This window comes from Leiobunum rupestre, chromosome 6 (assembly GCF_980474605.1).
Source record: "Leiobunum rupestre chromosome 6, qqLeiRupe1.1.hap1, whole genome shotgun sequence".
In the NCBI taxonomy this organism is placed as follows: domain Eukaryota; kingdom Metazoa; phylum Arthropoda; class Arachnida; order Opiliones; family Sclerosomatidae; genus Leiobunum; species Leiobunum rupestre.
This window is the reverse complement of record NC_143389.1, coordinates 65,769,564-65,785,918: the sequence shown is the minus strand read 5'-3', so window position 1 is coordinate 65,785,918 and position 16,355 is coordinate 65,769,564. Positions and strand designations below refer to the sequence as shown.

Genomic DNA, 16,355 nt, shown 5'->3' with positions numbered 1-16,355 from the left:
GAATTATATTAAATCTTAATTTTTTATTAAATTTCCAAGACACGATTATTTCTTAGTAATCTGATAAAAATTAATGAATATCTTGAAACAGTTTCGATGGTGAGTTTCTCTCAACTGCTATTGAAAACTATGGGTTTTGAGATTTAGTAGGAACGTTGGCTTTACGCGTAACCGTTTTAAATGTTTGACAAGTTTTTGGAGATGCTCTGGTTCGCCTCTGAAATTGTTGGAAGGGCTCAGGTCCAACTCGCCTATAGAACTTTACGCCTAAGGAGGTCTTATTATGACCCTGGTCGCTAGGCAAAAAGTACAAAAATAGCAACATCTTTAGCACATCCATAAGGAAGCGCAGAAGGGGTTTTTATACTGACAATAGACTATCCACCTGCATTATTAATAATGGCGTGAAGCGTCGATGAGAGTACCAATCAGCTTCTCGTTGAAGGGTAGCAACCTGTTATACATTCATCAATGTCCTGCAGCTTTTATCTCAGCTTCCAGAAAACGACGAACAATCAGGCGACCCCGAAAGAACTAGATTAAATCTGATCGATCAGGTAATTGACGTCTAAATTATATACGTAATTAACAAAAACAATAGTACGTCTTTCATCCAATACTTTAGACACGAGGAACAGAAATTATCATCATTCCGCAATTCATACGGAGTTATTTAAACATGGCGTCTCGAAACAGCATCTTAGACATTAAAAAGTCTGATCCCACCTTGTCTTGCCAACTAGAACGAGAAGTGGCGCCATCCCAAGTTTAATTGCTAAACTATAAATTACTAAAGCTGTCAGGATTCTAGAAACTGTAACCTGCTAAATGATGTCTCAACAACGCATCTAATAATTATAATAATAATAATATCGAATTTACAGTTATACTCAGTTGCAGGTTAAGAAAGGCAAAATATAGTACATTTGACGAAAACATAGTAGCAGAATTTCTGGTAAATCAACGGCGGGGACTTCGAATTTCGCCGATTTTCTGTTCAATTCCTAAAGTTACCTACGTGTGTTATATTAATCCATTTTAGAAACGTCAATTTCAAAGTGATCAATAAATATTTAATGTACATTATTTTTTAAGCTTCATTATAGCGTATTTTTAGTATTATACTCCTAAACAATCATCAAATCGCACATTTATGTACGTCAACGAGGTAATTTCGGCATTACCCGTTCTATACTTACCCTGGACTCGCCAAACGGAATTTTTTTAGGTATGCCTCACTTGTAGTACTGAAAATAAATTATTACACCTGTTTTTAAATCTTATCTATGTTAATTAATTAATGGCCACTTTGAAATGTAACCAAAAATTATATACCAAATTCCCGCCGCCGATTTACCGGAAATTCGTTATAGTATCTTTCCGCAACATGTACTAGATATTTTGCCTTTCTTAACCGGCAACTGAGTATATAATTGATTTTCTAGTACATTTTAACTAATAAATCAGCTTATTTTGTTTAGTCTTTCGGTTCTATATTTAGACTTCATATTAGTAAGCCAGTTATGAAATTACGATGACGATATCCGATGTACCCGATAATCAGTTACAGGTAATATCCCCCTACAATCTGATCTCAAATTGTATCTGATTCATTATCTCAAATAACTGATTTGCTATAATTAATCTCAGCAGATTCAGTTATCCAAACACTTTTCTAATTATGCATTTAGTAGTATTCGGATCTTGTGGAGGCAAATCAAATAAAATTTCTTAAAAAGTTTAATTAAGGGATAAACTGCTATGCATTTAAAATATGTTCACCTTAATTCTGTCAATTTTAATGAATTCAGATTAATTTCGGGATAAACCAATATCAACTGATCTGATAATATCTGAGCATAAATATAGATAATTTGATATATAATGATATAGTCCTACTTGCCCTACTGTATATAAGTTGCCTCGTCATTGAGGACTTTATTTTCAATTCGAACCGAAGCCGAAATGAAAACGTGGATATGTCAGCAGTATTAAAATTTGTTTAATTTTTGAAAGCCGTGTACAAACTTGGAATAAAGAAATGGAAGATTTTTCAGATTCGTTGAACTGTTATAATTATCCTATATATATCATTGCTGCATTTTTAAAAACTTGGCTCAACAGTTATAACATGGGAAGAACGGTTTTTGCACGCTAACGCCTTTTCAATCCAAATAAACGGTACATATTTACGCCTATTTTTGAAACTTTCATATATATTTGATCAATTATCTAAAAACGTTTCACTCTTTTTTGTTAAATGTTTCAAATAAAACTCGAGTTAGTATTTGGTATAACGTCGTAACACTCAATTGTAATGTAACCGTCGTAACATCGACGCCATTATATATTTTCGGGTGTCGATATTCTTCCAATATCGATTCGTAACCCGATATTTGTACCGCGGGGGAAATTGGCGAATCGCCAAATACGGAGTGTCATCCGTCGGATCATCAAAAATTCTGTTAAATTTTCATTATCATCATCGACTTTCCGTAGCTTTAATCCAACGATCAATCGAGTATTCGAAAGCTGCCAGCCACCTGCAATTACGAAACAAAACGTTCATTAACAATATTAAAATCGCTGTTACGTATTATAGAGAAATAGATGTATTTGGAAATTATTCGTGTCAAAATTGATTGATATATAGATCGAATATATTGCGTTTCAACTCTGCAAAACAAACTGTACGACCGTACCTTTTCTTATCATTTTCTGATTCCGCAATGAAGTAGAGATGTCTAAGGCGGGGCTCCGGAGGAAGTAACTCGAAGGTGTTCTTCTTATTCGCGATGGTACAGCTCTGTACCTTGTATCCGTGTATCATAAACATTCCTAAATTAAAAGAGGATTTCGTCAAACATAATAATTAATTCGCAGTTGGAAATAAAGATTCACTATAAAATTAAATTAAATTTAGCAGCACCAGCGCAGTTCTTTTTTAGTTAAATTCTTAATTGATACTTCATTTAAATTTAGTTAAATTCTTAATTGATACTTCATTTAAATTTAGTTAAATTCGTAATTGATATTTCATATAAATTTAGTTAAATTCTTAATTGATATTTCATTTAAATTTAGTTAAATTCTTAATTGATACTTCATTTAAATTTAGTTAAATTCTTAATTGATACTTAATTTAAATTTATTTAAATTCTTAATTGATACTTAATTTAAATTAAGTTAAATTCTTAATTGATACTTCATTTAAATTTAGTTAAATTCTTAATTGATACTTCATTTAAATTTAGTTAAATTCTTAATTGATACTTCATTTAAATTTAGTTAAATTCTTAATTGATACTTCATTTAAATTTAGTTAAATTCTTAATTGATACTTCATTTAAATTTAGTTAAATTCTTAATTGATACTTCATTTAAATTTAGTTAAATTCTTAATTGCTACTTCATTTAAATTTAGTTAAATTCTTAATTGATACTTCATTTAAATTTAGTTAAATTCTTAATTGATACTTCATTTAAATTTAGTTAAATTCTTAACTGATACCTAATTTAAATTACAATTAAGTAAAAGGGACTATTCCTTTTTGGTTATTTAAATTATTTCATAACTCAAATTATTTCCTTCTTCAAACTTTCAAATATAATTTGGAAGAAAGCAATAGAAAATTACAAAATTTAATGGTATTTTGTTGAAATGTTCATTTTTCTATTGAATTTTATTTGGAAGTTTTCGTTGCTTAGTGATTTTCTTAATTCAATTTGAAATAATTCGATTAAGGAAATAGCACGAATGATCGAAACTGAAAAGTAACTACGGTACTAACAATTGTACGGTGTAGATCTACGTGGCTCATTAACAGAAGGGGCTCATTAACAGAAGGGGCTCATTAACAGAAGGGCTCATTAACATAACTTACAAAAGAGGTTCATTAACAGAAGGAGTGCATTAACAGAAGGGGTTCATTAACAGAAGGAGGTTCATTAACAGAAGGGGTTCATTAACAGAAGGAGGTTCATTAACAGAAGGAGGTTCATTAACAGAAGGAGGTTCATTAACAGAAGGAGCAAATAAGAATGAATGAATTCACCTAACGCCGTTGTTGCGCCTCTATCAGTGTAGAAGTAAAGACAACCATCTTTCAGCACAAAATATCTCCGTCTCCAAACTTTCCATCGTTGGCCTAGTTTCCCAAGATATCCGTGGCAGTCCGGGCTCGAAATTGACAAACCTGGCAATTGGAAATTCTTCAAACACGATTCCAAATATGGGTCGACCTGAAAAATAAAAAGATGTTTTAAACGCATTTTCAAAAGTGTTGTTAATGGTTTACAGTTTGACTAAACGAGATGTAAATTAGTTAAAGTCCCTTAGGCAGTAGCTACTAGCAAAGGTGGGGTAGAGCCAATAAAGGACAATTTCCGTATATTTATTATGTGTCTACAAGAACATTTTCAAACCCTGAGGGAAAATGAGACGATAATAAGGCATCAAGGTCGAATTTCCCGAAAAAAAAGGGGGGGGGGTTAGAAAAATGTTACTGGCGTGCATTTCAGTCGCATCGGAAGACATTAGTTGTAAAGCAACAGTCGGCTCTGTCATTGCCACCTGTATTTTGATAAGGCCCTTGTTATTAGCGATGGCTATGATTAAAGAAAAAACGACTTCAATGGAGATCGTGGTGCCATCTATTAATGGAAAAGGTAACTAAAATTCAAAATAGCGAAACAATTAAGTCGTCAGAGATCCATTGTAGAGTATTATAATTAGACGTTTACATATCCAATATAAAATATATTGTTAAAAATTACTTCAATTTAAGTTATTGCCAAATTTACAAACGATCCAATCAACGCGAGGGTTACTTTTATGTCTCGCCTTTTGGGTCAAAATGTAGCATAAACATCTTGTTTTGATTTAGACACTAGTGACATCTTTTGAAAATAGAGCTACTTCTCGTGATATTTTTAGGCCAAGGCGCTTACTCATCGAACATGAATGGGATTAGTAACAAAGCTCAAAATCGTGTCAATTATTTGTTATTCCAAGTGCCACGTAGTAATACGCAAGAGTACTTATTAATATGCGTAATTTAATAAGTTTAGTTGCCAACAAATTGTTGAACTTCGGTTTCCCCTTTGCATAAAACCTTGTCGAGGTTAACGGTACCGTACGGTACTAGTATAAGTGTAGGGATTGGCTCTAGTGGAATAAAAGGTTTGCCACCACCCTCCTACGCATTGTAACATGGCCTCCTGAATAATGGCTATAAGCTTAAGGTGGTGCCGAGCTAATTAATGTTATTAATATTATTATCAACGGTGGTTCCAGTTAATTCTGTTAAAATGTTTGATCAACAAAATCGTGTTATCAAGTTATCAAGTATTATCAAAATATTATCAGGTTACTAATAATATATTATTACAATATATTAATGTTGTAAAAATAACATTGTAATACCGTGTGATATTCGGATAATACGAATAATACCGGGGAATATGTTTAAAATATTTAAAAAATATGGAATCTCAAAAGAATGTGACATATTACAATATTTAAAAAAAAATCCCGAATGCGGTGTAATCTCGAATTTTATTACCGCGAAAAGTACTGTTATAACGCGTAAAAATATGTATTATGCGCTCCACCCTCAAGTAGTCCTCGGTGACGGTGAAAAATAAATGCACGTAATATTTACTAACAGGGTTTTACCTTTTTGTAAATGTTAAGGATGTTAAAAGTGCCGGCCCGAGGCAAGTTTTAGAATGGAGCGAGATCCGATTATGTCGCCCCCCTTGCTTGCCCCAATTATGAATAAATATTTATATATTTTTTTACCACTGAGGGGCCCCCTGGATGTTAATTTTACATATGGCAAAACTTCCAAAATATTTTTAATTCTTTACGCTCTTCTATCAAGAATGTATCTATATAAACTTCGGAGAATTAATCAAATCACTCTCATGTCTGAAGAGTAAGATCCTTCCCTCTAAATAAAATAAAATCGGCCCCGCAGTCTCATTGGTTCCCTTGAGCTTCCTTCTTCTGACGCGGTTGAATCAAATGCCGGTGACATTTTCCTTTCCCCCCCCCCCCTCCTAATGGCGGGAAAATATTCGACCAAGCTCATCATTTTCTTTTTGTAGAAGAATATACATTCTTGATTCTATATTGTCTTAAAACAAGTTATAAAACCATGCCTGAGATGCTGTCGAAGCCACTTGGTTCAAGGCACTAATCCACCTAAAACCAAACAACAAAGTTTAGAATTAAATCACGGGAAAGTTTCCTTCCAGCCAAGAACTCGTACTGGCTACTAGGAATGATAATCCATTATATTTTCGCTCTTCCCAGCCTTTGACTCGCAATTGACAGCTCGCCTAAGAATAAAAAGCTTTCTCTTTCTCGTGATGAATGGTCTCAAAGTCGGAATAGATAAGTGTCAGCTGTGTAATTAAGGACGAACGTAGGGTGAGAACGCCGGCTCATAACGTTTTAACACGCTTTCCCACGAAAACTATTCCTAGTAGCCGCTGTGAATTCTAGCTTTACCTTTATTTGCCCATTGAATCGTGTATTACTCAAAAGAACAAGTTACCTAGAAGCAGTTTCTTCATCGTCGGTAGCGAAGTAATACTGGGTTCCGCCGCCGTACTTGGAAACGCTAAAAGCGTGTTGAGATCCAGCTTCCGGAACCCAGCTGGCAATGTGATTGAGCAAGACTAATGCACCAAGAGGTTCTTGTTCCTGCGCAGAAATCAAAGCGAATTAGTTTCACAAGAGAAATTTACAAATAACATTTGAACATAAATAAAATGTAATATTTATGTTACAGATACCAGACATGAAACTAGGTTTCCAAAGGCGTTTCAAAATTGATTTAAGCTACGTTCACACGTAAGCGGTAGAATACGGTTTGAATCAGTCTAAAACAAATTAGCCTGGTTGACACAACTTCCTCGAAACGTTTTGAATCGCTTGGAATCGATATCAAGGCAAAGTGTGAACGCGGCTTTAGACTGCGCGGAAACAGCGAATTAATTGTTTTCTCCAGTTTCATAAGTTCAAGGTCGTGGTTTACGTATTTTACGAGTCTTTGGAAACCCTGCTTAATGAAATTGTAAAGCGTAAATATTGTATAACCTGATCGCTTCTATACCAATAGAGGCAGTTGTCGTCTTTTAGTACAAACCATCTTCTGCACCAGCGTTGAGTTGTCCCACCGCCCGTGCTGAGTCGCTGAAGAAACCCGCAGTGCAACGGGTGATTTGTACATTTAGTTATCACTGGTGACAGCACGTGGCACGTTCGAGCAACTTCAATATGCAAAATATCAGCACCTACAGAGAATTGAGATTAAACGTCGCCAATAATACGAGTGTAAACTGCAACGGATCATATTGCGAAAAACCAGTTCCCTGAGACCACATGGAATCCGATGTGAGACAGAGTGAAACGACACAAATTTACGTACCAGTATGTGCCAAGCGCACCACTTCGGAATGAGACGCTTCGAGCACATTCACTCCATTTATCGAAATGATGATATCTCCAATCTCTAAGCCGCAACTTTCGGCGGGTGTCCCTGAAAAGATGCCACGTTCAGACAGTTCAGGCCTTAATTAGAGCGTCAACAATTAAGCAAACTAAAAATTATTTAAGTCAACGAAATTAAATAATTAAAGTCATTAGTATAGAGGCATGCTAAAATGTATATAAAGCTAGCTAATAAAAATTAGGAAAAAAAAATAAGAACAATCCTAAATATTTAATTTTAGATTTTCGCGTGTTAAAGGAACTTCCTTGATAGGTTTTCACTGAATTTTAAAATAAACCTTTTTTTAAGTCAGAAAGACCTTGCTCTTTTAACAAGTTAAATTGAAGAAACCTTCCTACCACTCTACTCTCTGGAATTTAAAGAAACTATCATTGATTTCTTATTTGAGCTCTTTCGCGGCTTGGAAATTACTCGCTTAAGCGCAAAGAAAAAGGAATACGATTTCTGTTTCCGGTTTGTCCCATTAATGGACTCCATTGTTACATCGCTGCTAATTCATTCACGCTGTATTTGGCTGCTTTTTCCCATTTAACTAGTTGATTAATTAAACAATGAAACTAAAAGGCGTTTATTTTCAATGTTAGCACAAAAAAGGGAATATTTATTTTAATTAATGATTTTTCAACATTTAGCGAATCTTTTCTCCGCGTATTTGATTCATTATACTGTTAATTTAATTTGAGTCATAATTAAAGCACACGCCGATGACGTGTAGAATAAGTACGTCTCTGGTTTTCCGGCACCTCGTGACGTGGGAAAAATTAGACCATAGTCTCAGCATATTCATTTTATCTTTATTCATTCTTAATGATTCTTAAAACAAGTTTGCAAAGAAAAGTATAATATTATTACATTGCATGATCCCCAATTTAGGTTAAAAGAGCAACAAAAAGAAAATAATTAATATTAACATTGGCATTCCCTGTTTACCATTAACTACCAAAGAATATGATATAAATGACTGATCACTTGTTCACAGTTTGATGACTAAAATAAATTGGCACAAGCTATTATTGGCAATTTATCGTTATGCCTTGTTTCGAGGCAAAACGTGGACGCAGCCATTTTGGAGAAAAGACGAGCCACACTGCATCACGTTAGTAATAAAAATAATAATAATCATCACCACCTTAGGCCAAGTCATAGAGTGACTTTTGATGCCCTTAATTCAGGGCTACACTGCCAAGGAGCGTGCTGAAAAGCCCTTCATGCCATGTGAGCCAACAGCTAACTAGTTTGTGAGTAGGTAGTATTTACGTTAATGTAAGAAAAACTATACCATCTCGAATCATCTCGATTATCATGATAAAAGTATAACAATTGAAGCAGATAAAATATTTCACTTGAAATAATGATATATTTAGGAACACTCTCCTACTAGAAATAAGGTATAATTTTACGTAATTTACAAATATATGAATTATATTACGAATTACTAAAATTTTATAAATTTTTAACGTATAATATGTTTATAATATTTATAATTAAAAAGTACAAGAGTAATATCATTTTTATTAATTATCTTTAATATTTAGTACGCTATTAATACGTAAATCTTCAACTATTATTACTTTTATGAAACATTTTAACATTGAAACTATTTACTAATATGTTAATATTGAATATTGAAAATTTTAAAAAGAAATTTATAGTCCCCTTTCAGTCAACAGAAGGTCTGAAATTTTCCTGAGACGAGGCTAAAGCAAGGTCAGTGGGAGCCCTAATTAAGGCTAAGCCTAAGGCGCGGTAGGTGGTTAATCCAACACTATTCCGGAATAATAAGTAGTGGATCACTCCAGCACAACTCAATACTACGCTTGTTTGTTCTCTCTTGCTTCGTTCCGTTTTTGCCAGAAACAAACATAATACGGCAACAGCTTCAAAGAACCAAACGAATAAAGAATAGCATTAGAATTATGTAGCATTGCAGGAAAGTGTTTCGATTACAGGCGAATTAAGTCACCTTTGTTACAGTCTAAAGCTACAGGCTTTTCCACCGATTACGGACAGTGATCAGCCCCTTGGAGTGTTTCTAAAATCACAACTTTTAAAAGCCGTTATAATCTCCCACTAGACTCACAATAGTGTGCTACAATGACGGTCACCGCGTTTCGACGCGAAACAAAGTCTATAACTTTCTGCTTTCACAATGAGCTTTTTGCTTAATCTAAGATAAAGAGTGATAAAAATACAACCACATTTATGTACAGCGGAACAAAAATTTACAAAAATTATAGTAATCAGCTAGGCCCAAGTCATATACATGTAGACTTTTAATGCCATACATTTGATGTCCGGGTTATATTGCGTAGGAGAGTGGTAGCCAGTCATTCATGCCATGCTCCCCAAAGTTACTATTACCATCGCAAAACGTAGTATTATAAAATCTATAGAAGATGAGCCAATTCATTGAAATTTTGGCAAATAAAACTTAAAGCGAGTCACTGACCGGATGGCCCTTTAAACATACTGAAATACTTTTTCCACTTGAATTGGTTTGATGAGCCTAACCCACGTTCTCCCACAGAACATCTCCCTCTCTTCCTTCTCTCTTCATCAAAGGCGGGCTACCAACAGTTGAAGATAATTAATCCCCTCGAGCTACCCCACGAACAGGGGGAAAGTCAACCAGCAACCATCGAACCAAAGTCGAAAGGAATTAACTATCCTCCAGATACCCACAATCAGAGACAAATGTCACCAATTTTACAAAGCGTTTTCTCTCTCGCGCACGAAAAACGATTAAGCGCATGCGCGGCGGACAGTTTCCCTTCGCAGTTGCGGTGATTGAAAGTCAAAATTTCAATATTCTATTTTCCACCCGCTCCCCCAAGGCAATGAAAAAAAACCCTGAAGTGATTGCAATCTAAAAAGCCTGTTAGTAACTGTAAGTAAAGGTAGTGAAAATAATATATGGCAAACCTTTCTCAATAGCCGAAACAACGACTGGACGACTACCATGGATTCTGAAGCCAAATTCTCCATTATTTCGTTGAATGACGACGTATTTATCGATATCTGAAAAGTAACATCGGTTAAAACTCAAGCACAAAACAAAATACTTGTCAACTACCTAAAGCCCTGTTGGAAAGGCGCTTGTACATCTCAACACTGGACTTCCTGTGAACCATTCGGTGCGTGATGGTCTGGTAAAGCTTCCGAAATTCTTGCTCGGAAGACGTGGACTCGGAGGAACTTGTCCTGTGAAGGCTGGAGTGGCAGCTCAGAGCGCTAAGAGTTTCCGACGGTAAATCTGGATGTAGTTCTCTACCTAATGAAAGAATCCTATCACAAATGTGTTAAGACAAGTCATATCAAGAATGTATTTTGGTTAGCCTTTGCTTCCAAGACTCTAACAATATATTATCCGTCCGAACCAAGATAATATATAACTCCGTATCTTAGATACGAATTCCTTTCCGACTCAACAGTTTGGTAACGAAGCGATTCCCCACTTCCGTCAAATGACTCGCGCATGGCTTAGTTGTTACCATGGTAACTATGGAGATTAATTTTTCGGAGTTCCAGCAAGAATTGGTACGCCTGAGGCAGTGATTTCGAATCTAGGTTACGAGGTCTATATTTTCTATATCCTGAAGTAAGGGGAAAGATGACACGAGAAATGGCAGGGTGCGTGGTTTATCTTCTAGGAATCACGAAGCGAACAGGATTCTGCCTTCAGATTATCTGTTTACCTGATTACATTCTTTATAATATCAAAAACCCAGTGAATGTAAACGCAGTGCCGTGTTTTCATCGTAATTTGGCTTTAAAAATTAATAATATTTTGAACCCGACCTCTATAAGCTTTTATAGCGTTTGCAATGCGCTGCTATTTTTCTAAATATATTTATCTTACAAAAAATAAAACCTAGATAGAACACAAAAAGACACAAGATTACATGGCTTTGGACCACCATATCTTTAAAAAATATAACGATAAATTAAGTAAAAATATTGAATTTCTACTTTATTTTCTTTGAAGTTGCTTATTTTTCCAATAAATTCTAGGATGCCAATGCATATTTCAATGAAATAATGTAAATTTTTTTAAATTCTGAAGCTCTTTGGAAATTTATGGTAGTCTAACTCGTAATTCAGAATTCCCCTTAACGCCTCTATACTAAGGAATCAATCGAGCAAAATGAATATATTGTAGAGACCTAGTAACTTTATCGACACCTTTGAAATTTCGATCAGGGAACTGTATATCGAAATTCGTATTAACACAAGGCAACTGATTTGCTTTGCTCATTAGAGCTCCAACATAAATTATGGTCGGTTGGACATTGCGCTATGTTAACCATATGCTTTAAAGTGGAAGTCATTTGTGTACAAGTATTACCATTATTCTTACTAGATGCTGTCGCTAATAATAGAAGAACTTCTCCATAGGTGGAGGAAGATAATTTCCTAAATTTCATTTGGGTAAATAAATGTCTTCCCTACAGACTAATTAGGGCTCTAGGCTGTTACGGCTGTAAGCGCAGATAAGCAAACTTCAAGATTGCCGTTAGTAAGAGACGCGAGTTGTTATCTGTAAATGTATTTGCAACAATTTGGTACGATCTTCGCGGCACTTTGCTTATATCATTTCGGTTCGAATAAAAAACTATTCTATTTCAGCCGTGTTAAGTGGAGATATTTCAATAGTTTCAACTGTTACGAAAAATAGCCTCTAAATCGTGGTAAACATGCTGTATAACCAAGAGAAAAGTAATGGTCGTAAAGAGTATAATCGTATCACCTTCCATAATGGCTTGACCTTGTTTCCAAACCGCCAGTTCGTCAGCGTCGCTAACATAAATCCAGGGAGAAAATCGATAACTGTCCAGGTGTACTCCTGCAAAATTCAATAATAGAAACAACGTCATTAGTCACACGCCTTCTCCGCTCCACCGACATCAAATTAATTGTCCGCATTTTCCCTTATAAGGTATATACTAAATTAAAAGCACGAATTTCCAACAGATTTTCCATCAAACATTCGATGTTCAATTGCCCGAGTGCGGTATAGCGTTATAACCGAGTTGCCGCTTCGCTATAAGATTTAATTGATCACTTAAAGCCTAAGGCTTAATGCGTTTATCCTGCCAATGAACGCGTTGATTAGTAATTATTAAAACTGAATAATATCTAACTTAATTATTTTTGTAATACTTGGGTACGCTTAGATTTGATTCTAGAGTTATAAAAGTTACAATTTTAAACTGAATTAATGAAGCTCCGATAATATACCATTTCATTTTACGTATCAATAATTTAGGAAGTTTTTGAAGTGCTAATTTGTTTTGGACGTCATAATTCAGACTTAGCAAGATTTTCCATGATTTAGAGGAATCTGGAGTCATCATGCAGAATTTAGCAAGATTGTCCATGATTTAGAGGAATCTGGAGTAATAATGCAGATTTTAGCAAGATTTTCTGTGATTTAGAGGAATCTGGAGTCACAATGCAGACTTAAGCAAGATTTTCCATGATTTAGAGGAATCTGGTGTCATAATGCAGACTTTAGCAACATTTTCCGTGATTTTGAGGAATCTGGAGTCATAATGCAAACTTTAGCAAGATTTTCCATGATTTAAAGGAAACTGGTGTCATAATGCAGACTTAAGCAACATTTTCCGTGATTTAGAGGAATCTGGCGTTATAATGCAGAACTTAGCAAGATTTTGCATAATCTGGGCGGTAGTAACTAGAAAAAACTTGGTACTACTGATTACTACAAGTAGTTAATTTGGTGATTGCCCGTGGTTTCCCACAACGTTACGGTAATTTCCCGTGATTTTTTAACAATTTCCTATGATAACTATGATTGATAAACAATGCTAAAAAAACGAACCGCACGAATTTTTGTAAAGTTTCGTTGGTTTTTAACCGTCATTTAAATATTTAATTTTGTTGACGGCTTCCAACAATTTGAATAATTCTTAGAAGTGTCGTGAAACAACACACGTTTTAAGCTGCAACTAATCTTATTGGATTTGATCAGCGACACGAAATCTTACACCCACTCTACAGAAAAAAAGTGGACTAAGAGCCATTCTAATCCACTTATATAAGGATATTGGTGACAACGCTGCCTTTGTCAAACTACCCGTGACACATTCCGCGACACCTTTACGTCGTGATAAACCCCAAACGCTGCTGGGTGTAATGGAATTATAATTCCCATCTTCTATCTCAAATGAAATGGTATTTTCATAGCTTTCAGTTCTTTTGTCGGCGTAATAAGAGAAAAGCGTGGAAGGTTTTGTGCAAGAGTGAAAAATATACCCGCATCTTCGTCCTCGTCGTCAAAGACATCGTCCTCTCCCCAGCGCAATCCGAAAGGGGGTCTTTTCGGGAAGGGTCGGATCTGGTGGTCGTCGGAAAGGCATCCGGGATGAGTCGGCCCCGCTCGCAGAGTCTTCTCTTTCATCACGTAAAGGGGCTTCTCCTTCAGCCTCTCTCCGCACTGGCTGCAGATCGCACGCGCACCGGCTTCGAAGGAGGATCCATTCTCAGGAACCTTTTCGGAGCTCTTCGCTGTTTCGCCTTTTCTATATTATACGAAACGGGAAAATATATTCATTACCAGAAGTTTATGAGATATCGCTTACGATAGAAGTTGGCCGCGAATTTACCCCCAACCGCGAAATTTTCTTTTCCTAGCCACGCAATATGGTAAAATTACTTTGTTTGTAGGAATACTAATTAATAAATAATTATCCCTCTGTAATAGTTTTAGAATGATAAAATACGGGAAAAAGTAGATTAGTCCATAATTAAAAGGGATAATAATAGTTTTAGAAACTCGTTATATGTTGAATTTCGCCTAGAGCTCGGGGAAACGGATAAATTAACCGCCAAAATTTCTATTAATCATAAAAAATTCGATTAACCCTTTTTTTTAAATAGAGCTAATACCCAAGGCACCACCTTCGACCACATAAGCAATGTTGCTTGTGCGTGATCAAGTAACAGGTGGCCGGGTGGACATTATTTTCGACTATTATACGATTTGATACGCAACAAATAATTTTTTATTCGGATAATTTTCGGATATAAAAGAAATGAGCGGAAAAATTTTCTGCCAAAAAATAATTTAAAAATATCAGCGGGGAAGGTACAGCCGAGGAACTAGTCACTCCGCGTAATTGGAGTGTACGAGCCTGTAACTTTGACCGTATTTACTCGTAATCTTTAAAGTCTGTACCTTTATCAGTGTTGAGTACGCGTAATCGGTGTACAGGCGTAACAGGCCATCTGAAAGTGGCGAGCCCCTCGGGTACAGCTGATTTCAAGCAATTAACATCAGCAGTATAAGATATACTTTTGTTATAACATATTTATAGCAATATCGAAGGTTTGAAATGGCTACGAGAAAACGGTTCGGTGCTTATACACGGTAAAATAAATGAACCACGTGAAAAGGGTAAACGTTTATTAAATCGTTCAGATTTGAAAGGGCAGCGCCAATGGCAGAGTAAAGAGGGCGTTGAAATGTTGGACGGGCAATATCCTGTTCCAGACTTTTAACCCCATTCGGCAGATTTTCTAGTTTTTTTTTGGTATCTAATTAATTTATATGTAACGTATTAATATTAATTACAGGAAAATGATGTAAGATAAATTTGCGCACATTCCTGTAAATATTACATGACCCACCTGGCTACTACGCGTCCAGGTAAATCCTGTAAATTGTACATATTTTTTTTCTTTCAATGGATAATAACTGACCCCCAAAATGGAACCAATTACTTCTTGCACCAACGAGGTTCCGCTCCTCAGTGCCAGCCCACTTGCGTTTCCCTATAAAGTTGAACCACCTGGTTTTAGATATTTGTTTTTCATTTTCTTTTCCCATTGTATTAACCCTTCCAAAAAAGAGCGTTCAAATATGTTGGCTCGCGTGGCACCTAGGAGCAACAAACACAAGGAGAACGCAGCTAGCCTTTAAACACGCTAACGAAGGGTTGTGTACGAATTTCATTGGACGAGCGTCACGAGCCTTTACGCTGAACGTTTTACGGACGGGGGGGGGAAGACAATTTCCGAATTTTCCCCTTCCGACGGCAGCAGGCGCTGAAGCGTCTAGCCAATGAAAAACGTACACAAGAAAACCCACGACTTTTGACGGGTTGCGTTCTCCTTGTGTGGGGTGTTGTGTTTGTTGCCCCTAGGTGGCACGAAGGTCTGGCTACCACCCTCCGACGCAGTATAACCTGGCCACCTGAAATAATGCTATTAATAGTTGCCTTGGGTAGTAGCCTAGCTGATTATTATATTATTAATGACTATGTCTAATTTACCTGGGGCACGAGGGGGGAAGGAAACACGTCACCAACGTGTGCTTCAATCGCGTCGGAAGACGTCAGTTTTTGGGAACCAATGATTCGTTGAGCAACAGAGGGATAGGAAAGGACGTTAAAGGTCGAAACAAGCATAATTTAGACAGTCTTTAACGGTTAAATTATTTCCAATCAATTTATTCGTGTTTCCTTTAATGGGCAAACGGCTGTAAAATCGACCATTTAAATATGTTTTACTTGGCTAGCCGGTCAAAATTTCCTTTCTGAAAAGACCGCTTATTAATTGAGTCATAAAAGCTTTGATTAATCAAGTATAAAGTGTGCCTTTCATACAGGATTGGTAAAAACCCGGCAAAAACAGGTTTTTGCCGGGACATGTGGGAAAAACTGGTACAAACCGGAAAAAAATGGAAAAACTCTTTTCATGCTAAATTAATCATTGATATATCTATTAAGTGACTAATTTGGTCATTGCAAATAGGAGAGATCAAAAAAGGCCAGAAGAAGACTGAATAGAATAGAAGAATATACTGCTTCT

At 35.8% G+C, this 16,355-nt stretch overlaps 1 protein-coding gene across 2 annotated transcripts in view; it reads right to left on the bottom strand.

The window, feature by feature from the left end:
• Window positions 1–2,090: 2,090 nt before the first annotated feature.
• Window positions 2,091–16,355, bottom strand: part of LOC149943192 (uncharacterized) — a 171,747-nt gene continuing 157,482 nt past the window's right edge. For both annotated transcript variants that reach the window (XM_090176984.1, XM_090176985.1), the window contains exons 7-17: window positions 13,800–14,065; window positions 12,271–12,366; window positions 10,597–10,794; window positions 10,446–10,541; window positions 7,440–7,550; window positions 7,109–7,305; window positions 6,564–6,712; window positions 6,166–6,208; window positions 4,056–4,242; window positions 2,703–2,838; window positions 2,091–2,543 (exon numbers count right to left, since the gene is read on the bottom strand). In XM_090176984.1, the coding sequence (XP_090033110.1) occupies window positions 2,483–2,543; window positions 2,703–2,838; window positions 4,056–4,242; window positions 6,166–6,208; window positions 6,564–6,712; window positions 7,109–7,305; window positions 7,440–7,550; window positions 10,446–10,541; window positions 10,597–10,794; window positions 12,271–12,366; window positions 13,800–14,065 (1,540 nt within the window). In that variant the 3' untranslated portion in view covers window positions 2,091–2,482. The remainder of the gene's footprint in view (window positions 2,544–2,702; window positions 2,839–4,055; window positions 4,243–6,165; window positions 6,209–6,563; window positions 6,713–7,108; window positions 7,306–7,439; window positions 7,551–10,445; window positions 10,542–10,596; window positions 10,795–12,270; window positions 12,367–13,799; window positions 14,066–16,355) is intronic.